A 26085-nucleotide genomic window follows, 5' to 3' on the forward strand; every position below is an offset into this window, starting at 1 on the left:
TGTCATGTATGTGTCAAGCCGTGTGGCTTATGAATCTATTGGAGGAGTTGGGCAACAGTGAGGGTAGCGTTGTCACACTCTTAGTTGACAATGTTTTCACGATTAATCTTGCTAAGACTTCAATTGCACATGAGAAGAGCAATCACATAGAGATGAGGTTTCACTATTTGAGGAAACTTGTTAGTGAAGGAAGGTTACGATTGAGATATTGCAAAAGTGACGACCAAGTTGTTGATTTGTTGAGTAAGGGAGTCACAAATGATGTGTTCAAGAGGTTGAAGATGAACATAAGCATGGTAGACTTGCAGCACTTGAATTAAGGTGGTGTGTTAAGGTTTGAAGAGTAATTCAAATGTTATAACCGGTTACCACGGGCGTGTAACCGATTACAACAAGGTATGATATGCATTTCAGTAGTAGAAAAGTGTGATTTTTGAAGGTGCAACCGGTTACCTAAAATGGTGTAACTGGTTACCACTGAAGCTGAATTAATTTATGTTTTATTCAGTGTTAGGTGTAACCAGTTACACGTTTTGTAGTAACCGATTACAAGCCCGAGTTTTTGTATTTTCTATTATTGTACTTGATCAAGTTGTATCTCAAATGATTTGTAACTCCTATATAAGTGTTTAGGGTGCACTCTTACCCTGGTAAATGAGAATACAACATCTCACCTTCAATACTCTCTCTCTCTATATTCTTCTTTTTCATTCTCCGCATCTAAAATTATTCCACCTTTATTTCACCAATCTTGTGATTGCTTGTTCCAACAAATTTATAGATTAAATTTTGAAATTTATGTTAGTCAAAATAGGAAACTTGGACAATAAGTAACCTAATATCATTAACTAATAAATTTCAATTCACAAATCATATTATATTCATGGAATATGATTAGAAATTTCACTCAATCTTCTTGTTTTATTCTCTGCAAACCGTCCCTATTCACATTACAGCATTCACATGTTTATGGTCAACGATCCAAAACTAAGAGTTCCACAGACTACTCTTATCTCTTGACATTAAACACATCGAAATTTAAAAAAAAAAAAAACAACATTTTGTGAAAAAATGGGACAAACGGTTTCTTATGCTTCATCCTCAGCTTCTAAATTGTTGCGGTTTGTTATTCCACATCGTTATGTTTCTCCATTGGATTGGGGTTATGAAAAATTGAATAATCAAGATGATAGTTTCCATCTCCAGATTCATCCTCAAGAGCTGCAATTTCCATGTAATCATGCTTCTTCAATTCCAAAATAACAAAAAAATAGTTTTTCTTTTCAATTTATGAGTTTGGATTTTGATTCATGCACTTGTTCTAATTTTCATTTTCTTGGATTTTGTGAAACAGTTGAGTTGAAGAAGCAGATATCTTGCTCCTTGCAGTTGTCTAACAAGTCAGATAATTGTGTAGCTTTCAAGGTTCTTCTCTTCTTTCTTTTTTTTTTCTTCTATCATATCACTTTCTCTCGAGTTATTATATAACACCATGTGCAAATATTCTTGATAAAAAACATGATGCAACATCATTACTTTGATATGGAAAACTTAATATGACTTATTTCATACTAAAAATTTGATAACAACTTGTTAACCCTCCTGTCACAAGTAAAATTTTGAAAGCCACACATCAAATATATTTTAAGTTCAAATGCAGAAAATATTCACTCTAACACAAATATATATATATATATATATATATATATATATATATATATATATATATATATATATATATATATATAATATATATATATATATATATATATATATATATATATATATATAAACCATTAGAAAGAAGACGGTGGTTGTTCTTTTATTCTTATAATGAGACAACCGTAATTAATACTCTTTCTGGTCCTTATAAGAAAAAAAGTAATTTTAAAATTTATTAAAGAATCAATGTATCTGAATTATATTTAGTTTATATATATTAATTATTTAATAAATATAAAAGATAATTTTTTATATATTAAGGATCATAAATAGTATTAGCTATTTGAGAGTCAGTTGGGCTTGAGTAGTAAGCTATGACGTCCAGGATAGGGTCAAAGGTCCATGCCTTTTTGAGGTTGGGTTCCTAGCTTTCGTGCCTTATATCCGTCAAGATTGTTCAAGTATGAGATATGTAAGAGTAAAATATTTAAGACTATTATTTTGATCTGCTAGTATCCCAAGTTCATGGTCTATAAATGCAAGAGGAGTTTTTAAGAGTATATCCTTAAACACGAAGTCTATAAGGACGAGAAGTTGAATGCAGTTTCTCACCGTGTTTCATTTTAACATTGTTTCATTGGTGTTTAACACGATCCTATTGTACTTTCAAAGAGAAAAGCATATTATTGTCATATTGTTAATCCCAACAGATCTTTTTTTAGAAGAGAATGTCACAAAAAGCTTTTTAGTGGGGTGAGTTTTAACAAGCTCCTACACTTTTAATATATGGATGCATGTTGGTAGTCACAGTCAATCCCTTTTAGGGGAGAGAATGACAAAACTTTGTCCTTTTATTTTGGGAGAAGTTTAATACGGTCCTATTTATTTTCAAAATGAATCGACGCATAGTCGATTGTAGTCAATCTCTCTTAGAGAAGATTGTCGCAAGACTAAGTTCCTTTTTTTTGTGAGGAGTTTATATGGTCATATTCCTTTTTAGGATATGATAGTGTGTAGAAAATCAAGATAGATCTCTCTTACGAGAGAGTATCACAAGACTCAATTCCTTTTGTTTTGGGAGGAATTTAGTGTGGATAATCTACATAAAATATTAATCATACTCATATTAAATGTGATACTCGTTAAAAATGATTTCCCTTGTAGGAGAAAATAGTGCATCAGAAACACTTTATTAATCCCATGATAACTATTCTATCAAGAAAATTTAACTTAAATAGAAATGTAGATTTATCGCATCATGTCCATGCTTATTGATGTTTAGTTTAGCTTAGACTTGTTGGAAATCTACCAAAACCTATGAAGAATTTCAATCAATCTTGATGAACAAGATTGTTATCACTCACACAATGACAATAAAAGAAAATAATGATGGATAAAGAAAGAAAGTAAAGATTGATGAAGGAGAAGAAGAATTAAATTCTGCAGAGTTTCTCTCTGCCCACAAACTGTGGAAACCTTCTTATTCACTTTGCAACTGCGAAATACTGTGAATACAATGTTATGAATGTTCTATTCACCTCATTACAAAATAAGGGTTACTCCCTCTATTTATAGATTTAGGCTAACTTGGACCTCAAGCCAAAGCCCAAAACTATAAAAGCCCACAATAGATAACACTACTAAGATGGGCCTAAGTCGAAATTCTGTGTGAAGCAACATGCTTCGACACACTAACGCAACTCAACACACTAGGTGGTTCGACACAAGGAATTACAATTCAACACACCATTTAATTCATTGTGTCTAAGCTATCTATATTCATCATAGCTCTTAGTCTTCTGAACACTTCGACATGCACTCCCTTCGTCATGATATCTGCAATCTGATTATTAGTTCTGCAGTGTTCCACATTCATCTTCCCATCTGCTACATGCTCTCGAAGATAATGGAACCTCATCTCGATGTGCATGCTTAGACCATGTTTCACAAACCCAGCTGGTTGTCAACATAAACTTCTTCTTCTAAGGGGCCATTCGGGAATGCATATTTCACGTCCATCTGGCACATCTGCCAGTTGTTCATGTTTGCTAGACCAACAACCAACCTGATTGTTTTGATCCTAACAAAAGGTGCAAAAACTTCATCGAAGTCGACTCTTTCTTTATGAAGAAATCCTTTTGCCACAAATCTCTCCTTGTGTCGAGTCACTTCTCCTTTGGGATTCAACTTCACCTTGTATACCCACTTCACATTGATTGCCTTCTTGTCTTGGGGAAATTCGACAAATGACCAAGTGTTGTTGACTTCGATTGACTTCATCTCTTCGTCCATTGCTTTCATCCACTTCGAATCTTTCAATGCCTCAGTTGCATTGACAAGTTCGACATCTGCATAGAAAGCATAATGTACCAACTCACCTTCTTCATCGACTACATCATCTGATGTAATCACACATTCTTGCAACCTTGCAGGCATGTGTCTTGTTCTCTAAGGTCTGCTTGGGCCTGCTTCACCTCTGACTTCTTCCTGTCGAACTTCTCTTTCGACTTCACTAGTCGGTTCGTCACAAAAGATTCTCACTGAATCTTTCTTGACATTCTCAGTCCAATCCCATTTTCTAAGCTCATCTATGATCACGTCCCTACTAATCACCACTTGCTTATTCACTGGGTCGAACAACTTGTATCCTCCAGTCGAATGATATCCTATCAGGATCATCTGATTCGACTTGTCATCAAGTTTTCTTCTCAACTGATCTGACACTTGTCTATGTGTTATAGATCCAAACATCCTCAGATGACTTAAGCTAGGCTTGACACCAGACCAACATTCTTCTTGCGTGATTCCTTCTAGCTTCTTCGTCGGACATCTGTTCAGGATATATGTCACAGTTGACACAGCTTCTCCCCATAATTCTTTGGGTAGATGCTTGCCTTTTAACATACTTCTTACCATATTCATGATGGTTATATTCTTCCTTTCTGCGACTACATTCTACTGTGGAGTGTAGGGTGGCACCACCTCATGCATAATCCCTTCTTTCACACACAATGCATCGAAGTCTTTCGACACATATTCTCCACCACCATCAGTTCTCAAAATCTTGATCTTTCGACCGCTCTGTCTTTCGACCATAGATTTAAACTTGGAAAATACCTCTATCACTTCAATTTTCTTCTGGATCAGGTAAGACCACAATTTTCTACTGAAATCATCTATGAATGTAACAAAGTATTTTTTACCTCCAATCGAATCCACCTGGGAAGAAGACCACATACATCAGAGTATATGACTTTAAGAATTGCCTTCGACCTGCTTCCTGCATCCTTACTGAAGTTGTTCTTATGCTGCTTTGCCTGTACACATTCTTCACACACTTCGTTTGGAATGTCAATTTCTGGTAATCCTGAAACCATATTTCTTCTCTTCAAATCTCTGATGTCTTTGAAATCGAGATAGCCAAGTCTGTAATGCCATATTCATCCATCTATGTTGGCTTCTATTGCAAGGCACTTATGCTCCATCACATTTAGTTCAACCTTGAAGGTTCTATTCTGAGACATTGGAGCCTTCAAGGTCAACCTTCCATTTTAGTCGAGAATTCTAATCATCTTGTCTCCGATCGACACCTTGTAGTTCTTTTCGACTAACTGCTATATGCTGGGCAAATTACTCTTCATGTCTGGTATGTACAACACATTTGAAATTATTTACATCTTGCCATCTTTCCTCATAATCAGAACATCATTAACACCTTCAGCTGCTAGAGTGTTGTCATTTGCAAATTTCACCATGTTCTTCATTGAGGGCTTTATGTTGACAAACCAATATTTTCTTCCAGACATGTGTGATGAGCATCCTGAGTCCAAGTACCACTGGTCCTTGAATCTCTCTTCTTCTCTTGTTGTAACCATCAACAACGTCTCTTCTTCTTCGTGTTTCGCCAACTTTGCATAAGTTTCTTGATTCTTCTGCTTTTCTAGACAACCATTAGAATAGTGACCATACCTTTGAAAATTGTAACACTGAATGTGACTCTTGTCTGACTTTTGACCACCACCTCTTCCTCTACCTGCAACACCACCTCTTTGGTTGCCTTGGTTCCAGGATTTTCTCTTATTCAACCAGTTTCCTTCTTGCTGATTTCGACCAGTCGAATTGTTGTAACCTCATCTGCCTTTATTGCCATTCCAGCTTCCTTTGCCTTTTCTTTCTTTTGTTGATTGAGCCTACAAAGCCATATCACTTTTCGACTTTCCTACAGCTCTTTCAGCCATTCTTTGTTCATGAGATTCAAGCGTCCCTTGAAGCTCTTCCTTTGTCAGTTTTGACAAATCTTTCGACTCTTCTATGGCTACTACCACGTGGTCGAACTTTGGAGCCAATGACCTCAAGATCTTTCCAACAACAAATCTTGATGTCAACACTTCTCCACATACCTTGATTTGATTCACCAGTTTTGTAACCTTGGTGAAGAAATCAGTTATGCTTTCATTGTCTTCCATCTGAAGCAATTCATAGGTTCTTTTATGAGTTTGTAACCTCACCTCTTTCACCTTCTTCGCGCCTCCAAATGATTTCTCCAGAATTTCCCATGCTTCTTTCGCTGACTCTGCATCACTAACCTTTTCAAAGTTATCTGTATCAAAATATTGATTGATTATAAAGAGAGCTTTATAATCTTTCTTCTTCAATTCTTTATGTGCAGTCTTTTCTTGATCTGTCGCGACTTCTGCAAGCGTTGTTACTCTTTCCTTCACAAGATCCCAAAGATCTTGATAACAGAACACAACCTTTATCTGCTTGCACCAATTCTCATAATTGTTGTTCTTGAGAATCGGAAGATTTGCTGGAAAATGTCTGTTTGGATGATTCGTTGGCATGGTGATTTTCTCCCCACGAATCGATTTAACCGGAGCTCTTGATACCAGATGTTGGAAATCCATCAAAACCTATGGAGAATTTCAATCAATCTTGATGAACAAGATTGTTATCACCCACACAATGACAATAAAAGAAAAGAACAATGGAGAAAGAAAGAAAGTAAAAAACGATGAAGGAGAAGAAGAATTAAATTCTGCAGAGTTTCTCTCTATCCACAAACTGTGGAAACCTTCTTATTCACTTTGCAACTGCAAAATACTGTAAATACAATGTTATGAATGCTCTATTCACCTCATTACAAAATAAGGGTTACTCCCTCTATTTATAAATTTAGGTTAACTTGGACCTCAAGGCAAAGCCCAAAATAGCTAACACTACTAAGATAGACCTAAGTCGAAATTCTGTGTGAAGCAACATTCTTCGGCACTTCGACACACTAACACAACTCATTACAAAATAAGGGTTACTCCCTCTATTTATAAATTTAGGTTAACTTGGACCTCAAGGCAAAACCCAAAACTATAAAAGCCCAAAATAGCTAACACTACTAAGATAGACCTAAGTCGAAATTCTGTGTGAAGCAACATGCTTCGACACTTCGACACACTAACGCAACTCAACACACTAGGTGGTTCGACACTTCCTTACTCTGTCGAACAATCTGCTTCGACACAAAGAATTACAATTCAACGAGACTCTATTAAGAAAAGTGTATCTTTTACCTCTTTAAAATTTGTTTTTAGGTCTCATAATGGTTACCATTTCTACATGAAAAGTTGTAAATTTAACTTGGAGTAAAATTTAATAATTTGTAGGTTAAGACTACAAATCAAAAGAATTATTGTGTTAAGCCTAACAGTGGAGTTGTGTTGCCCAAATCAACTTTTCATATTAGAGGTTTCTCTCTACCTTCTTTTTTGTATTCTCTCTTATTCCATATAAAAGCACAAAGACATACAAAGAAGAAGACTCTTCTGCTTGTCTATGTCAATTGTGAAGTAATTTCAACTAATAATTTTGTGTCATATTTACATTTCATTTTGTAGTTATAATGCAAGCCCAAAATGAGGCACCTCCTGACATGCAATGCCTGGATAAGTTTCTTTTTCAAAGCATAGTTGCAAAACACAAAACATATCACTCAAAAAATGGAGCCACCACAAAAGATATCACTCCAAAAATGGTGATTATAAATAAACTATTTTTTATATGTACAAGTTTTTCTTAAATATTTAAAAATTCCGTATAAGTTAATCAGAGTTTAATTGTGAAAAAATAAATAAAGCTCTTATTTTATTATGGTTTAGCTCTAACAAATATTTTTATGAAATTTTTGTTTTGTCACACTTTAATTATGTCAAGTTTTTATTTTTTGTGTGTTAAACAACTTTTTTTATCTTTTATAAAGATATCTCAGATCGTTTAATTGTTTTTTTTTCTCATTTCATGTAGTTCGATAAAGAATCTGGCTATAAGATTAAAGAGTGCAAATTGAGGATTGTCTATATTGCTCCTCCTCAACCACGACCCTCAATCCGAGAAGAATCTGATAAAGATTCGAAAGTTTCGTATGAACATGTTGACCAACTTGATACTTTATTTGAGGTGACATATTTTATATTCATTAATCACATCTATTTTGTCTTTTTTTTCTTATGTTTTAAATGGAATTGTGAAACATTTATAAAATAAGATGTTTTCTATCACCAGGTACATCCTCAAGAGCTGCAATTTCCTTGTAAGTCTTTAATATTCAACATTTTGGATTCTTTGCTTTGTGTTTGTGTTTGTGTTTGGTTTCTAAATTTCTTTCTCTTCTTTGGTTTTGTGAAAAAGTTGAATTGAGGAAGCAAATATCATGCTCTTTGCAGTTTTCTAACAAGTCAGATAATTACGTGGCTTTTAAGGTTCTTAATATTTTGCAATTTATGTTTTTTTATCACTTAATTTTTGCTAGTTGAAATTTTGATTTGAAGTCAAATTAATGGTGATGTTGCAGGTTAAGACTACAAATCAGAAGAGGTATTGTGTTAGGCCTAATCATGGAGTTGTGTTGCCTAGGTCTACTTGTGATGTCATAGGTTTTATTCTCTCTCTCTCTCCCTACTTGTGATGTTATAAGTAAGAATTACTAAATAATAAAATACATTCTAGAAATTGATTATATAAACATAATTAAATCTTAAATAGCATAGTAACTAATTAACTAACTAATAAACAACATACAAGCAGATCTTATTAGAAAATTACTAGGAAATATTTTGATTAGTCCTAGTATTAAAACATTTAACACTCCTTTTTAATCTTAAACAATATTCCCATTGATTTTGAGTAGGACAATACTTTACTATAAGCGTCTCTATATTTACTTGATTTTATGTTAATTAAACCTTGTTCCAATGTACTTGTTTTTCCCATGACAAATGGGATTTTTGGATATTGATAGTTAACTTGTTACAAATAACTAATAGTTATATATTGATTATAAAATAACTATAGAATAATTCTATCACATCCCTGCAGTCGAAGCGGGAGGTCGACGGACATTTAGATTGGTTTGAAAATCATCAAAAAGAATTATATAGGAAAATTTTTGGTGAAGATATCAACAATTTGGTGTCGGGAAGGAACATGAAAGACGCGGGCTTGACCACGGGCGACCTTCTGCCGAACAAAGTAAATGTTCATCTCAATGTGTTTAGTACATTGATTGTCACAGTACACCAAGATAGATAGCACTAGCATTGTCACACTACACCAAATAGCCTGACAAAGGGGAAAATAAGCTCCAAGAGAAGGTTGTGGAACCGAGATGATTCTAAAATCACATTAGCAATGTCTCGGTACTCAGCTTCTGCATTGGAACAAGAAATCATGAGTTGTCTCTTAGAAGGCCATAAAATTAGGTTATCAACAAGAAAAAACACAATAACCATAAGTAGGTCGACGGGTGTCAGAACATCTATATCCCAACCAACAAACCATAAGGTGCCTTGAACATAACGCATGATGCGTTTCAATGCAAGCATGTGCTCGGTGCATGGAGCATGTATGTGAAGACATACTTGTTGGACACCATAAGAGATATTAGGACGGATAAATGTGAGATACTGCAAAGCACCGATAATACTTCGATATAAGGTAGGATCGTCATGGATGGTGGAAGTATTGAGCTTCTGCTTGGTGTCAATTGGAGTGGCAGAAGGTTTGCATGAGGCCATGTCGACTTGAGCAATAATGTCATTGATATAGGTACTCCGACTAAGGAAAAGTCCATTTGCATGTTTGGTCACTACAATACCCAAAAAATAACTCAGCGGTCCCATTTCCTTCATAGCAAGCTCTGAGGCAAGAAGCGTCATGATAGATTTGCATATGTCATAAGAGGAACTGATAAGGATGATGTCATCAACATAAATCAAGATGTAAGCCATGTTAAAGTCACGCCGGTAAATGAAGAGAGAGTGATCTAAGGTGATGTGCTAAAATCCAATAGTGGAGACATTGTCAGCGAAACGTTGGTACTAGGAACTGGGTGATTGCTTTAAACCATAGAGACACATAATCTGGGTAATGAGGATCATGGAACCCCAGTGGCTGATGCATATAGACCGCCTCATGAAGATCACCATGTAGAAAGGCATTCTGAACATCCAACTGATGAATGGGTCAGGACTTAGAGAGAGCAATGATGAGAACATTGTGAATGGTCGTAGGTTTCATTGCGTGACTGAAAATCTCATCACAATCCCCTTTTGCAATTTGAGACCTACCATCACCTACAAGAAGAGCTTTGTAACACTCAAAACAACCATTAGATTTATTTTTATACCTAACTTTTAATTGAATTTCACATATTTAATTTGACTTCCACATCGTATACTTTGAGAGTTAGTATATCATCTTCTAAATTACGGTCTTCTCAGGATTAATGAGATGTTATCATTGTTTCGTTCAAGAACTAGAATTTGATATAATTAATGAACCGATAATCATAAATTAGTGGTGCTTATCTTCGATATGACGACGCAAGACGAATCTACAATGTTAACACTCCTTAATCCTAAAGTAATTAAAAGTAATAATTTCAATATCTCTCCGGAGCTTTAGAAACTGGTCTATTTTGACAACTTGAAGGAACAGGAACAAATCTGCCAATTGATTTTGAGTGGGAGAATACTTGAATGCAATGTTGTTGTTGATCTATAATTCATGTGAGTTTGGAATCAATTTTCCTAGAAAGTTTCAAAATACACTTCCACATACTCAACCTCACAACTTAATAAGGTTATAACAGATTGTTTCTTATAGAACCATGAAATTGGTAATCCTTGAAACTTAAAGAGATAGTCATTTGTGCTTTTTCTATCTACTTTGTCACCATACTTGTCAGCATTAAAGAAACTTTTTAACTCTAGCTTTCTTGACATTAGACACTTGGGAAATAAGATGCCAAAATGGATATTTCCATTGATGTATCTTCTTACCACTCCAACAGAACAAAAATATCCCTAGCTTTACTTTGGAATAGGTACATCAATGATCCAATCAATTTCTTAAACATAGTAAGATCCACAACTTCATCATCATTGTTCTCTATAAGCTTTGGTCTTGCATATTGTGAAGTAGCCCTTTAAGTTTTAGTTTGCTTCTTTCCATGATTAGTACACTACAACATAGTGTTCAACATAGTAGCCCTTTAACTTCAAGGAATTTACACTTTCACTTTGTAGTTACCATGCAAGCTCAAATGGAAACACCTCCTGACATGCAATGCAAAGATAAATTTCTTATTCAAAACGTAGTTGCAAAGATGGGAGCAACCAAAAAAGATATCACTTCAGAAATGGTAACTTCGTTAACAAAAAAATTTATATATAAAGATTAAAGAATCACAATATTGTGTGACATAACATATATTGTATAATTTAATCGTTTTATTTTCTCATTGCACGTAGTTCAATAAAAAGTCGGGCTCTAAAGTTGAAGAGTGCAAACTAAAAGTTATTTATGTTGAACCTTCTCAACCATCATCCACAATTCAAGGAGGATCTGACGAATATTTTTCTCCTCGCTCATCTGTCTTTTCAGATCAGGTTTCTTTTCGTTTCATTTTTTAAAATTGGTTATTGACATGTTGATTAGTCATAATTACATTGTTATGAACTTCGATCAAAATACACCTACTGTAATATAGACCTAAAAAGTCGACTATTGAATTGTGTTTCAGGCAAATGCGGTTATTTTGAAATTAACTGAGGAGAGGGATAATGCTATTGAGCAAAATAAAAGGCTTGAGCAAGAATTGGTATGACATTTATTCCCTAAATTTTGTTGTAACAATGTTTAAGGTGATCTTCATTGTTACCATAGTAAGTTCTCTGGAAAACTTATTGATTGATTGAATCTCTTATGATGCATAGGAGCTTTTGAGAAGTGAGGCCAGCAAAGACTATCATACAAAATAGTGTGTGATGAGAAGAGACACATGCGAAAATCTATGATATTCCATTAGAAATATACAAAGTGATGGCAAATTGGCAACAAAGAATCATGAAGTGAAGTAATTGCATCCTATATAATATATATGCCTAAAAACTTTGAACTACCTTGTCAAGAATTTTGTGAGTCTTTTATCATGTTGCAACGAACAGCAATCTTGCGAAAATCTTCTAAACTTAACTGCAACAAAGCACATTATACTTAATTAATTAAGAATAATAATAAATTTAAATATATAATGAAACTAACGAAAGACATGTCTGACACATGTCACTTGTCAGTGTCTGATACCAACACAACACTGGCACTTGTGATTACATACAATCACTTCTATTGGTATCGTGCATGGTGTCTAATGCTTCGTAGAATTTTCTATGTTCTCCGAGTCAAAAACAAAATCATTGAAAAAGAAGCTAACAATACTTACCCTTCCATCTCCGTCACTATCAAAGCAGCGAATCATATCAACCAACTCATTATCGGTCCATGCAAAATCATGAGTTATAGCTGCTCTTTCTAAATCCCTTATTGTTACAGTTCCTTTTCCAGCTTCTACATACATGTCACAAATAGCCTTGTCAATAACCTATACTCTCTTCATTAGTTTAAAACAGCTACCGAATTTCTAAATTCGATAAGTTCATCAACGGTCAGCCAGTATGATAATCTTGCATGTATTTCAGGACTATCTGCAAGTGGTTTTGAAAAATGCTAGCGAATTGACAAACAATTGCCCTCAACGAACAAAAAGTAGGATAACAGAAATTATAAAATTACCATCAAGCTGGAAGAAGTGTACGATGAGTTCATCCTCAGTCATTTGCAGCCGACTAATAAACTGTTGACAAAATCAAACATTACAAAAAAGACTTTGCATACAAACTAAAAGAATTACAAAAAAATCAATGTGTAAATAGCAAACTAAATACAAACCGATTTTTTGTTCTTCTTTTGTTCCTTATCTTCTTGAGTGTGAATGTTTTCCTTTTTCTCGGCCTTGCTGATGTTCCCTACATTCATGTTAGAGCAAACTGAAGGTTCTGCAGAATTCTGCAGAGAAAGAGCAATTGCCTGTCCATAGATAACAACATACGGTGAAATTAAAATACATCTATGTTCACAACATTATTCTTATCATAGCATAGCAAAAGGATCCAAAAATAAAGACTACCTGCATCAAAGCTTCATCTTCATCGTCAACATTATCTAAATTACCACCATGCTTCTTTCCGGCTACTCTGCTTTTCACCTTCAAACTTTTGTTCTTCGCCTACAATTAGTATCAAGAAAAAGAATAGTAAGGGTCAGCATAATTTTCAAACCGTAACTGTTCCGGTTATGCAGAATAACTATTAAAAAGGTGCATAACTCAAGCATCCTAGTATTCTTATCAAACCAAACAATAATCAAATACAGGGTATTCTACCATAAAAATAACTCAACTTTGAAATTATGTTAAAACAGATAAGAATAATATTCATAGGCTAATGCTCGGATGAAAGCTCAATTAAAATAACTTCAAATGCAAATTTTCTATCCACGACCATACTTCTATCAAAATAGTTACTTTCGAGGACTTTCTTAAGAACAAAATTTCGTGGGCATAATGGGAATTGAACCCTAAAAGAGGTGCAACACAATGACTTCCCACGAGGTGACCCATCCTAGCACTACTCTCGCCCAAACACGCTTAACTACAGAGTATCCGGTTCATTAATGTTGGTAATGTATACACAATATGTGTAAAATCAAAGAGCTAAAATGTTAAACTATTTCTTGCATAAATCTTGCATAAGTCGTAAACTACTTTCTTGGAAACTAAAACAAAATGGCAAATAACTTGTGGACAATAAGCAATTTTCATAGACTCTCCTAAACCTTGTTGGCTGTGACCCCAATCCGTAACGCAGCATCTGTAACAACCGAAACCGCAAAATTCTTTATGTGTCCGTCTCGACCGCTATTTAAAACATCAACATATCATAGGCTATTTTAGTGAACTCTTCTCACATTTACAAAGTGTGTTTAAGAATCCGAACAATAAACCTAATTAAGCTGTCAACTGGATTTTCCAAACCAGCCCTAAACCTCCTCATGTATGCTTCAAAACTCAATGAGTTTCCTTTAAACTAATCGATTGAAAAAAAGGAACATTTTGAACTAAAAATCATACTTAAAAAACAACACTTGAAGAAAAATAAATGAAACATTTTGATTGAAAAACGTAAACTAGTACATTACAAACCTTCCTTTTCCGTGACCCAGAAGCATTTTCAAAATCAGACTCATGTTCACTGGAAGAATCTGATTCCGTTTCTCGTTCCTCTTCATTTTCGGGTCTATACTCTTCATCATCACCTTCAACCTTTTCCTTTTCTTTCCCCTTTTTCTTGTTAATCTGAGGCAAGGTTTTCAAGGAAGAGGCCATTTGAGGTAACCCCAAAGCTTTCAACCTCGCTTGGTTTTCTGCAATTCTCCGTAGTCTTTGTTCCTCATACTCCGATATGCTACTCCTCCCATTACGTACGGTTTCTCCTGCTTCCTCCGATTGCGACGATGTACCAACCGATTGTGAATTGGATTTCGATTTCTTGCGTTTCGCCATTTTCTTATGCTCTTACAATTTCAATTCTGGTTCTACTTTTATTGGGGTTACGTTGTGGAAAAGAAAAAGTTGAGATAAATAAATAAATTCTTAAAAAAAATAACTAATTTACCACCTATTGAAAAATCGAGCGAAATACTTCTACAACCCACATTTTTTAAAATCTAAAAATATTTTTATTTCTATTTTAAAATTTATGTAACGCGTCTAAAATCACATCAATTTATATATTTTAGTTATTTTTATTAAAATTTAATTTGGAGATGCATATCTATATATTTTTAATGATGATTTCGAAGATATATCTTTGTAAAATTCTCTGTATTCATTTATAGTAGTATTTTTATTCACTAAATTTAATAACGATTTCGAAGATGCATATCCGGAAATGTCAAACGTAAAATTAATAGAAATACCATCTTGCATATTCTTCTTCCTCTTGATCAAACTCAACTTCACACTCAAAATCCTTTAAAAAAAATCTTCGATTCTTAATCAGTTTTTGAAATCAAAATATCATTATTGTATTTTATCACATCAAAGGGAGCAAAAGAAGTTGGAAGTTAATGTAATGTTCATTCACTTCATCTTGTTTTTCTCTTATGATTGGCATTAGATATGATGTACTCAGATATATTTTCAAAGTGTCACGCCGTGAAAAATATCTGAGCGCATCGCACGCTCGAAGATACAACAGAGTCGCCACTGAAAACTTTATTTATTCCAAAGGAAAGGAAAATATCGATAAAATCCAAGGGGAAGAGAAACGGGTAAGGAAGTCGGTTATGCAAGGGGAAGGTATTAGTACCTCTCATATCTGTTGTACTCAATGGGAACCATTTTGATTGTTCTTTGCGTGGATGAGTGTTATTATCTAAAGGTTACTTGCGAAAGGGGGGAAATAAGTTTATTAATTAGTGTGCTCGCCAAGGATTTGAACCCCCGTGCCTACGTATTCTCATAGTGCAATGAGAAAATCAGAGTTTCGTAGTTCGTGGTTGAAAATACGGATGTGTTAGTTGTTTTTAGGAAACAATTATAATCGTATCCTAGAAGTGTATAGACGTTAGTTGACTCTGATCCTTGGTCGGATGCTCTATGTGTAACACCCTTCTAAAATACCCCCAAATATTTAATTAAAATAATAAATATCTCAATCAGAGTAAATATGCAATTAAGGGTGTCACACAATATTTCACACCATTCAACAATATAACTGTCATGCTCTTTTGTTAATTCAAAACATAAGCATTTTTTTTTGCATAAAACGCAGCGGATATAAATCTCATCAATCATGTAAAACATGTAACATGTTGCATGTAAAATTATTCAATAAGGTAAAACATCCCATCCCGATGTTACATCTATCAGAGCACGACCCACTAAGGAGACTACACTAGACTCCAAGCACTAGCTTCTACTCAATCACTGCTCGTTACCTGAAAAATAGTTGTAAGGGTGAGTTTCTCAATCGATATAATAAGCATTATAAATTAACATGTAATGCTAAGTAATTTAACACATATCATCACCCTAATCAGATTACACATATACAGCAACGGCAATATCAACTCATAATCATCATCATCATCATACTCAAACTCAACACAACCATAAAACACACGTATAATATTGGAATACATCCATTCATATTATACGCCATACATACATACGTTATGCAATGAGACTCCATGCATGCGGTACCGACTATTCGTGAACATATAGTTCAACCTCACCGACCAAATCCAGGTACGGCTACCAAGCTCACTAGTCCCATTCATTTGAGACCTAGTGACTCACATCACTAATTCCTCACCATGGGAATTAGCTACCACCCCAAGGGCCATGCTATGCACGCTAAATCACCTAGCATGCAAACATCAACAACAATTCACAATAACTCATCACTAATTCCTCACCATGGGAATTAGCTACCACCATAAAGGCCACAACATGCATGCTAATCACCTAGCAATGCTACATCATCAACAACAATTCAAGAATAGATATATGCTCACACTCTAAGCCATAAAACAGTCTATTCACAAATGCACACATAACTGATACATTCACAGCATCATGCATACCATCACACATCATCAGTATTTTATCACATAAGCATATCATATCATGCCAAATAACAACCACAATATTAGCACACTCTACTAATACCTATACTACTCACAACAACGGGAAATGATCCCTAATATATCATACATCATCTGAATTACGTTACTCAGCTGAACAGTTAAAAACTGCACAACAACAGCTCAGGAAAATCACAATCCTGCCCATACGCGTATTGCCTAACCCCATACGCGTATGGCCCATCTCCTGACCAAATCCCATACGCGTAACACCATCTCATACGCGTATGCTACGCGTACCACTTCCCCATACGCGTACCAACAGAGACCAAACTACGTTCAAAACATCATCTTCCTCATCCATACGCGTATTGCCTAGTGCCATACGCGTACCATGCCATCTCATACGCGTATTGCCTAGTGCCATACGCGTATGACCAGAAACCAGACTTCCAGATCTGCTATGGCTTTCTCTGCTACGAGATCTATCCAATTCAACCTTCCACAGTCCAATTTTTCACAATAATCGTTCATATCATCTAACACGAATCATAACCTATTCGATCTCACAATTTCTAACACTATTGCATCTAATTCCTACGAATTTCCTTCAATTTTAATCCAGATTCGTTCATCCCAAAAGTTCATAATTTTCAGCATAATTATTCCAATCAGAGGTAAATCAATGGTTTATCACTACCCATGACATATTATCCCATAATACCCATTAATCGACGATAAACCCCCTTACCTGAGTTAATCCGGCAAATCTCTGAGCTTCAAGCTTTTCCTTCCTTCAACCCTTGTTCTCTGGCTTTCTTTGCCCTTTTCCACTTTTCTGCCTCTTTTCCCTTTTCACGTGAAAATAACTCTTTTTACCAAATGGAACCTTTTTACTGATTTCTACTTTTATTCCAATAATAACAAAATAATCCAATAATAATAATCCCAATAATATTCCAATAATAATAATAATTCCAATTATTTAATTAAATTAATAAATATATTATTAACTCAATTTAAATAATTATCTTATTTTATCGGGGTGTTACAACTCTCCCCCACTAAAAGAGTTTTCGTCCTCGAAAACATACCTCAAGTGAATAATTCAGGATAAGACTCCTTCATCTGACTCTCAAGTTCCCAAGTCACATTGCCACCTGCTGGTCCGCCCCAAGCTACCTTTACCAAAGCAATCTCTTTACCCCGCAACTGCTTCAACTCTCGATCCTCGATCCTCATAGGTGATGTTTCAACAGTCAGGTTATCTCTCACCTGTACATCATCTACTTGGACCACATGCGACGGATCAGGAATGTACCTCCTCAACTGAGACACATGAAAAACCTCATGTAAATTTGCAAGTGACGGCGGTAAAGCGATACGATAGGCTACCTCTCCTATCCTTTCCAAAATCTGATAAGGACCAATAAATCAAGGTGTCAACTTCCTCGACTTCAAAGCTCGACCAACCCCAGTTATCGGAGTAACACGAAGAAACACATGATCTCCCTCTTGGAACTCAAGTGACTTCCTCCTCTTGTCGTGATAACTCTTCTGACGACTCTGAGCAATTCTCATCTTCTCCTGAATCATCTTAATCTTTTCCGTAGTTTGTTGAACAATCTCCGGTCCAACCACAGCACTCTCACCGGATTCATACCAACATAAAGGCGTCCGACATCTCCTACCATACAAAGCTTCAAATGGTGCCATACCAATGCTCGAATGAAAACTATTGTTGTAGGTAAACTCAATCAAAGGTAAATAACAATCCCAAGCACCTCCCTTTTCCAAAACACAAGCCCTCAAAAGATCCTCTAGTGACTGAATCGTCCTCTCAGTCTGACCATCAGTCTGCGGATGATATGCAGAACTCAATCTCAGCTTAGTTCCCAAAGCCCTCTGCAAACCTTCCCAGAACTTCGATGTAAATCTAGGATCTCTGTCCGAAACAATACTCGACGGAATACCATGCAAACTTACAATCTTCTCAATATACAACTCGGCTAATCTCTCTAACGGATAATCCATTCTGATCGGAATGAAATGAGCCGATTTCGTCAATCTATCAACAATCACCCAAATGGCTTCAAAATTCTTATTTGTCCTCGGTAACCCAGAAACAAAATCCATACTGATACTATCCCACTTCCACTCTGGAATAACCAACGGTTGCATTAGCCCATACGGCTTCTGATGCTCAATCTTCGACTTCTGACAAGTCAAACAAGAATAAACAAAACTCGCAATTTCTCTTTTCATTCCCGGCCACCAAAATAACTTTTTCAAATCATGATACATCTTCGTAGCTCCAGGATGAATACTTAAGCCACTACGATGTCCTTCCTCCAGGATACTCTTCTTAAGTTCGGTAACATCCGGAATACACACCCGATTACCAAATTTCAAAACACCATTCTCATCCACTCTGAATTCACCACCTTGACCTTGATTCACTAGAGTCAACTTATCAACCAAAAACACATCGGATTTCTGACCTTCTCTAATCTCATCCAGAATACTACTTGTTAACTTCAACATTCCCAATTTAACACTATTGTGAGTACTCTCACACACCAAACTCAAGTCTCTAAACTGCTCAATTAAATCCAATTCCTTAACCATTAACATAGACATATGCAATGATTTCCGACTCAATGCATCAGCCACTACGTTTGCTTTACCCGGATGGTAATTCAAACCAAAGTCATAATCCTTCAAAAACTCTAACCATCTCCTCTGTCTCATATTCAGCTCTTTCTGATCAAACAAATACTTTAAACTTTTATGGTCACTGAAAACCTCAAATCTTGACCCGTACAAGTAATGTCTCCATAACTTCAGAACAAATACCACAGCTGCCAACTCTAAATCGTGTGTCGGATAGTTCCTCTCATGAACCTTCAGTTGTCTCGAAGCATAAGCTACAACCTGCTTATTCTGCATCAAAACACCACCCAAACCCAACAATGAAGCATCACAGTAAACCTCAAATAGTTCTAACGGACTTGGTAATATCAAAATAGGAGTAGTAGTTAACCTTCTCTTTAACTCTTGGAAACCTTCTTCACATTTCGAGTCCCAAACAAACGCTTGCCCCTTTCTAGTCAACATCGTCAACGGTAACGCCAACTTAGAAAATCCTTCAATGAACTTCCTATAATAACCTGCAAGTCCAAGAAAACTTCTTATCTCAGAAACCGACTTCGGAGCTTCCCACTTAGATACCGCTTCTATCTTAGAAGGATCAACAGCAACACCACCTCTGGAAATCACATGACCAAGAAAACTAACCTCTTTCAACCAAAATTCACACTTAGACAGTTTAGCAAATAACTTCTTTTCTCGTAGAACTCTTAAAACCATTCTCAAATGCTCAGCATGCTCTTCTTCAGATTTCGAATACACAAAAATATCGTCAATAAACACCACAACAAACTGATCTAGGTACGGATGGAAAATCCTATTCATATACTCCATAAATACTCCAGGCGCATTAGTCACACCAAAAGGCATTACAGAATATTCATAATGTCCATACCTTGTTCTGAAAGCAGTCTTCTGAATATCCTCAGTTTTCACACGTATCTGATGATACCCAGATCTCAAATCTATTTTGCTGAACACACTCGCACCAACCAACTGATCCATCAGATCATCAATTCTCGACAAAGGATACCGATTCTTGATCGTCACTTTATTCAGTTGCCTGTAGTCCACACACAACCTCATAGTACCTTCTTTCTTCTTAACCAATAACACTGGTGCACCCCACGGTGACACACTCGGACGAATAAATTTCTTATCCAATAGATCTTCTAACTGACTCTTCAATTCAGTTAACTCAACAGCAGACATACGGTACGGAGCCATCGATATCGGCCTAGTACCAGGTACCAAATCAATCGAGAACTCAACCTCACGCTCTGGCGGTAATTCATTCACTTCTTCAGGAAACACATCAGGAAAATCACACACCACAGCTAGATCGCAAATCACCAGTTTATCTTTAGCCTCCAAAGTCGCTAACAGCATAAACAACTCTGCCCCATCTGCTACTTCCTCATTCACCTGCCTTGCTGATAGAAACAAATCCTTTCCTTCCTCACTCTCAGAAAAGATCACAGTCTTATCAAAACAGTTGATAGAAACTCGGTTAAACACCAACCAGTTCATACCCAAGATAACATCGATCTGCACTAGTGGAAGACACACTAGGTCCATCCCAAAGTCTCTACCAAAAATACTCAAAGGGCAATTTAAACAAACTGAAGTAGTAGTCACTGAACCCTTCGCGGGAGTATCAATCACCATACTTCCAAGCATCTCAGATATCTCTAACTTAAGTTTCACAGCACAATCCAAAGATATAAAGGAATGAGTCGCACCTGTGTCAATAATAGCTACAAGAGGAAAGCCATTAATATAACACGTACCTCGGATCAAACGATCATCTACAAAAGTCTCGGAACCCGATAAAGCAAAGACCTTGCCTCCCGACTGGTTCTCTTTCTTCGGCTTAGGACACTGTGGACTGATATGACCCACTTCTCCACAGTTGAAACAAGTCATAGTCTTCAACCGGCACTCTGCAGCCAAGTGACCACCTTTGCCACACTTAGAACACTTCTTCTCATTACTGGTACACTCATGGAAACGATGTCCAGCCTGACCACATCTGTAACACTTAGCAGGGGCACTGGAGTCTCCCCCACTAGGCCTCTTCATCCCACTCTGTCTCTGGAAACCTTTGCCAGCTGCATACGGTTTCCCACGATCATTCTGATTCTTGCCTTTCCTATCAACCCTTTGCTGATAGCTCTCTGCTCTAGCCTTGGAATCCTGTTCAAAAATCCTGCAACAGTCAACCAAATCAGAAAACACTCTAATCCGCTGATACCCAATAGCCTGCTTAATCTCGGGACGTAACCCGTTCTCAAACTTCACACATTTCGAAAATTCCCCAGTAGCCTCGTTATAGGGAGTATAATACTTTGACAGCTCTGTGAACTTAGCAGCATACTCAGTAACAGACCTGTTACCCTGTTTCAATTCCAAGAATTCTATCTCTTTCTTTCCTCTGACATCCTCTGGAAAGTACTTCCTCAGAAATCTCTCTCTGAATACAGCCCAAGTGATCTCAGCATTCCCAGCAGATTCCAACTCAGTACGGGTAGCAACCCACCAGTCATCTGTTTCTTCTGACAGCATATGCGTACCGAACCTGACCTTCTGGTTATCGGCACACTCAGTCACTCGGAAGATCCTCTCGATCTCCTTCAACCACTTCTGAGCACCATCTGGATCGTATGCTCCCTTGAACATTGGAGGATTGTTCTTCTGGAACTCACTCAGTTGACGAGCAGCTCCCATTCCCACAACATTCGGATTTCCTCCAAGTACTCCAGCTAGCATACCCAGAGCCTCAGCAATCGCAGCATCATCTCTACCTCTTCCAGCCATCTCTATTCTGAAAACCCAACAAGCTAAAACAATAAGTACTGATAGGGTTACACAACACCTATCACGTACAGGGAAACTGAATAATTACGACTCGACTCGACCGACTATGCTCTGATACCACTAATGTAACACCCTTCTAAAATACCCCCAAATATTTAATTAAAATAATAAATATCTCAATCAGAGTAAATATGCAATTAAGGGTGTCACACAATATTTCACACCATTCAACAATATAACTGTCATGCTCTTTTGTTAATTCAAAACATAAGCATTTTTTTTTGCATAAAACGCAGCGGATATAAATCTCATCAATCATGTAAAACATGTAACATGTTGCATGTAAAATTATTCAATAAGGTAAAACATCCCATCCCGATGTTACATCTATCAGAGCACGACCCACTAAGGAGACTACACTAGACTCCAAGCACTAGCTTCTACTCAATCACTGCTCGTTACCTGAAAAATAGTTGTAAGGGTGAGTTTCTCAATCGATATAATAAGCATTATAAATTAACATGTAATGCTAAGTAATTTAACACATATCATCACCCTAATCAGATTACACATATACAGCAACGGCAATATCAACTCATAATCATCATCATCATCATACTCAAACTCAACACAACCATAAAACACACGTATAATATTGGAATACATCCATTCATATTATACGCCATACATACATACGTTATGCAATGAGACTCCATGCATGCGGTACCGACTATTCGTGAACATATAGTTCAACCTCACCGACCAAATCCAGGTACAGCTACCAAGCTCACTAGTCCCATTCATTTGAGACCTAGTGACTCACATCACTAATTCCTCACCATGGGAATTAGCTACCACCCCAAGGGCCATGCTATGCACGCTAAATCACCTAGCATGCAAACATCAACAACAATTCACAATAACTCATCACTAATTCCTCACCATGGGAATTAGCTACCACCATAAAGGCCACAACATGCATGCTAATCACCTAGCAATGCTACATCATCAACAACAATTCAAGAATAGATATATGCTCACACTCTAAGCCATAAAACAGTCTATTCACAAATGCACACATAACTGATACATTCACAGCATCATGCATACCATCACACATCATCAGTATTTTATCACATAAGCATATCATATCATGCCAAATAACAACCACAATATTAGCACACTCTACTAATACCTATACTACTCACAACAACGGGAAATGATCCCTAATATATCATACATCATCTGAATTACGTTACTCAGCTGAACAGTTAAAAACTGCACAACAACAGCTCAGGAAAATCACAATCCTGCCCATACGCGTATTGCCTAACCCCATACGCGTATGGCCCATCTCCTGACCAAATCCCATACGCGTAACACCATCTCATACGCGTATGCTACGCGTACCACTTCCCCATACGCGTACCAACAGAGACCAAACTACGTTCAAAACATCATCTTCCTCATCCATACGCGTATTGCCTAGTGCCATACGCGTACCATGCCATCTCATACGCGTATTGCCTAGTGCCATACGCGTATGACCAGAAACCAGACTTCCAGATCTGCTATGGCTTTCTCTGCTACGAGATCTATCCAATTCAACCTTCCACAGTCCAATTTTTCACAATAATCGTTCATATCATCTAACACGAATCATAACCTATTCGATCTCACAATTTCTAACACTATTGCATCTAATTCCTACGAATTTCCTTCAATTTTAATCCAGATTCGTTCATCCCAAAAGTTCACAATTTTCAGCATAATTATTCCAATCAGAGGTAAATCAATGGTTTATCACTACCCATGACATATTATCCCATAATACCCATTAATCGACGATAAACCCCCCTTACCTGAGTTAATCCGGCAAATCTCTGAGCTTCAAGCTTTTCCTTCCTTCAACCCTTGTTCTCTGGCTTTCTTTGCCCTTTTCCACTTTTCTGCCTCTTTTCCCTTTTCACGTGAAAATAACTCTTTTTACCAAATGGAACCTTTTTACTGATTTCTACTTTTATTCCAATAATAACAAAATAATCCAATAATAATAATCCCAATAATATTCCAATAATTATTATTCCAATAATAATAATAATTCCAATTATTTAATTAAATTAATAAATATATTATTAACTCAATTTAAATAATTATCTTATTTTATCGGGGTGTTACACTATGCTTTTAGTCTGACGGCTAAAAAAAGGATTATAACAGTTCTTTCATGAAAATAAAGAAAATTGTCTGCTTTGAAAATAGTTGTATGATAAAAGGAAAAGAAAGAGTTGACTGAATAGAACTAAAGAAAGAAACTTGCTTGAAGTGTAAAAGAGATGCTTGAATTGCATTAAAAAAGAGAGTTTGCTTGAGTTTCAAAAGGAAAGAAAATTGCTTAAATTGTAAAAGAGTTGTGTTGTAAGAGGAAAGTGTTATTAAGGTGTGATGAAAGTATTGCTTGGACCAAGTGTTGTGTTGTTTGAACCCATAGGGTAGGTGTATCTGAACTAAAGAGTGTGTTGCATCGACCAATATATGGTGTGGCCAATGCAGAATTGTAGGATTTTGGCAGTTTGGCAAGATTCTCCCTATTCCAATCAACCAGAGATAAGACATTCAAGCCATCTCTACCCATAGTAGTACAGACATGCTGCCACGCAACTGGAGATTTTTTCGAAATTGTATCACACTCCGTCGATAGGAAAGAACGACATATAACATCAATGGTATGGATCACCTTCTTCGGAAAAGGGAGGCACTGCATCCAGTAGGTAGACATATAAGAGATTATGTTATTAATAAGTTGAACCCTCTTAACATAGCTAAGGATCTTTGTGCTCCAATGCCTTATACTCGAAACAGTTATATCCATCAGCCCCATGTAGTGATGGATTGAAAGCTTTTTGCTAGTAAGAGGATTACCAAGGTACCTGAAAGGGAGATTCCCATATGCAATCAAAGTATCACCAAAAATTTCATCTTTGACAATACACTCCACCCCACCATAATATGTGTTGCATTTAGCTGGGTTCACATACAAGTCAGTGGCCTTTGAGAAGGCATTCATATTTTCCATTAGTAATTCAATGGATTTACTATCCCTACGAGAAAATAGCAGCAAATTATCAGCAAAACTAATGTTAATAATATGATGTTTCTCACACTTTGCATTGAAATTGAAATCTGGAATCCTACTCGGCTTATGCACACTTCTATGGAGGTATTTCATCACAATAATAAAGAGTAAAGGGGACATAGGGTCACCTTGTCTAAGGCCCCTCCTAGCTTTCATAGTTCTAGTATGCACACTATAACACCCCAAACTGCTTTCAGAATTACCGACTGACCCCACAAACCAACACGGGTCTTTTCAACATGTTTTGTCCTCACTCACACGCTTCCCGGGAAACTTTCCAGGAGGTTACCCATCCAAATACTACTCAAAGTCAAACACACTTAACTATGGAGTTTTTATCTGTTAGGCTACAGAAAAGGAGATGCATTTTGTTGGTATAGGTAGTACCAATTAATCCTTATAAGCCTTCGTTCAACCATGCAGTCTCATGCCTGCACAATCTCATGATCCCTCTCATTCCGATGTGAATTCAATTTTTACCCTAGAAGTTGTTATGAGTGTCTCATTGTCATGCCTCGTGCACCGACAACCACTCCCTCGCCTTCGGGTGTAACATGTAACCACTCTTTGGCCTCTCTGACGTTACATGCCCACCAGCTTCCGCTTGGTTCATCCCCGAATCACATCGTACTGGGAGAGGTATGACTCTGATACCATTTGTAACACCCCTGACTGCTTTCAGGATTATCGATTGACCCCACAAACCAACACATGTCTTTTCAGCAGGTTTTGTCCTCACTCACACGTTTCCCGGGAAACTTCCCAGGAGGCCACCCATCCAA

General features: G+C 36.5%; 2 protein-coding genes across 4 annotated transcripts; one reads left to right on the plus strand and one right to left on the minus strand.

Annotated features, from left to right (window-relative positions):
* Positions 1–894: 894 nt before the first annotated feature.
* Positions 895–12218, plus strand: LOC127108188 (vesicle-associated protein 1-2). 3 transcript variants are annotated; one of them, XM_051045615.1, is made up of 12 exons: positions 895–1234; positions 1355–1425; positions 7323–7404; positions 7554–7690; positions 7960–8112; positions 8218–8245; positions 8344–8414; positions 8507–8588; positions 11241–11356; positions 11466–11603; positions 11738–11815; positions 11931–12218. In XM_051045615.1, exons 1-12 carry the CDS (start codon positions 1072–1074, stop codon positions 11973–11975), a joined length of 1164 nt encoding a protein of 387 aa, XP_050901572.1. In that variant the 5' UTR covers positions 895–1071; the 3' UTR covers positions 11976–12218. The 3 variants fall into 3 exon arrangements, with proteins under 3 accessions (XP_050901572.1, XP_050901574.1, XP_050901573.1); XM_051045616.1 differs by having other exon boundaries at positions 1122–1259; XM_051045617.1 differs by lacking the exons at positions 7323–7404; positions 7554–7690.
* On the minus strand, positions 10953–14691 carry LOC127108189 (uncharacterized). The gene is made up of 7 exons (XM_051045618.1): positions 14255–14691; positions 13181–13279; positions 12943–13080; positions 12787–12847; positions 12437–12561; positions 12117–12189; positions 10953–11270 (listed from the first exon to the last, which is right to left on the minus strand). The coding sequence occupies exons 1-6, from the start codon at positions 14612–14614 to the stop codon at positions 12121–12123; spliced, it is 852 nt and encodes a 283-aa protein (XP_050901575.1). The 5' UTR covers positions 14615–14691; the 3' UTR covers positions 10953–11270; positions 12117–12120.
* Positions 14692–26085: the final 11394 nt, after the last annotated feature.

This window comes from Lathyrus oleraceus, chromosome 7 (genome assembly GCF_024323335.1).
Source record: "Lathyrus oleraceus cultivar Zhongwan6 chromosome 7, CAAS_Psat_ZW6_1.0, whole genome shotgun sequence".
Taxonomy (NCBI): Eukaryota; Viridiplantae; Streptophyta; class Magnoliopsida; order Fabales; family Fabaceae; genus Lathyrus; species Lathyrus oleraceus.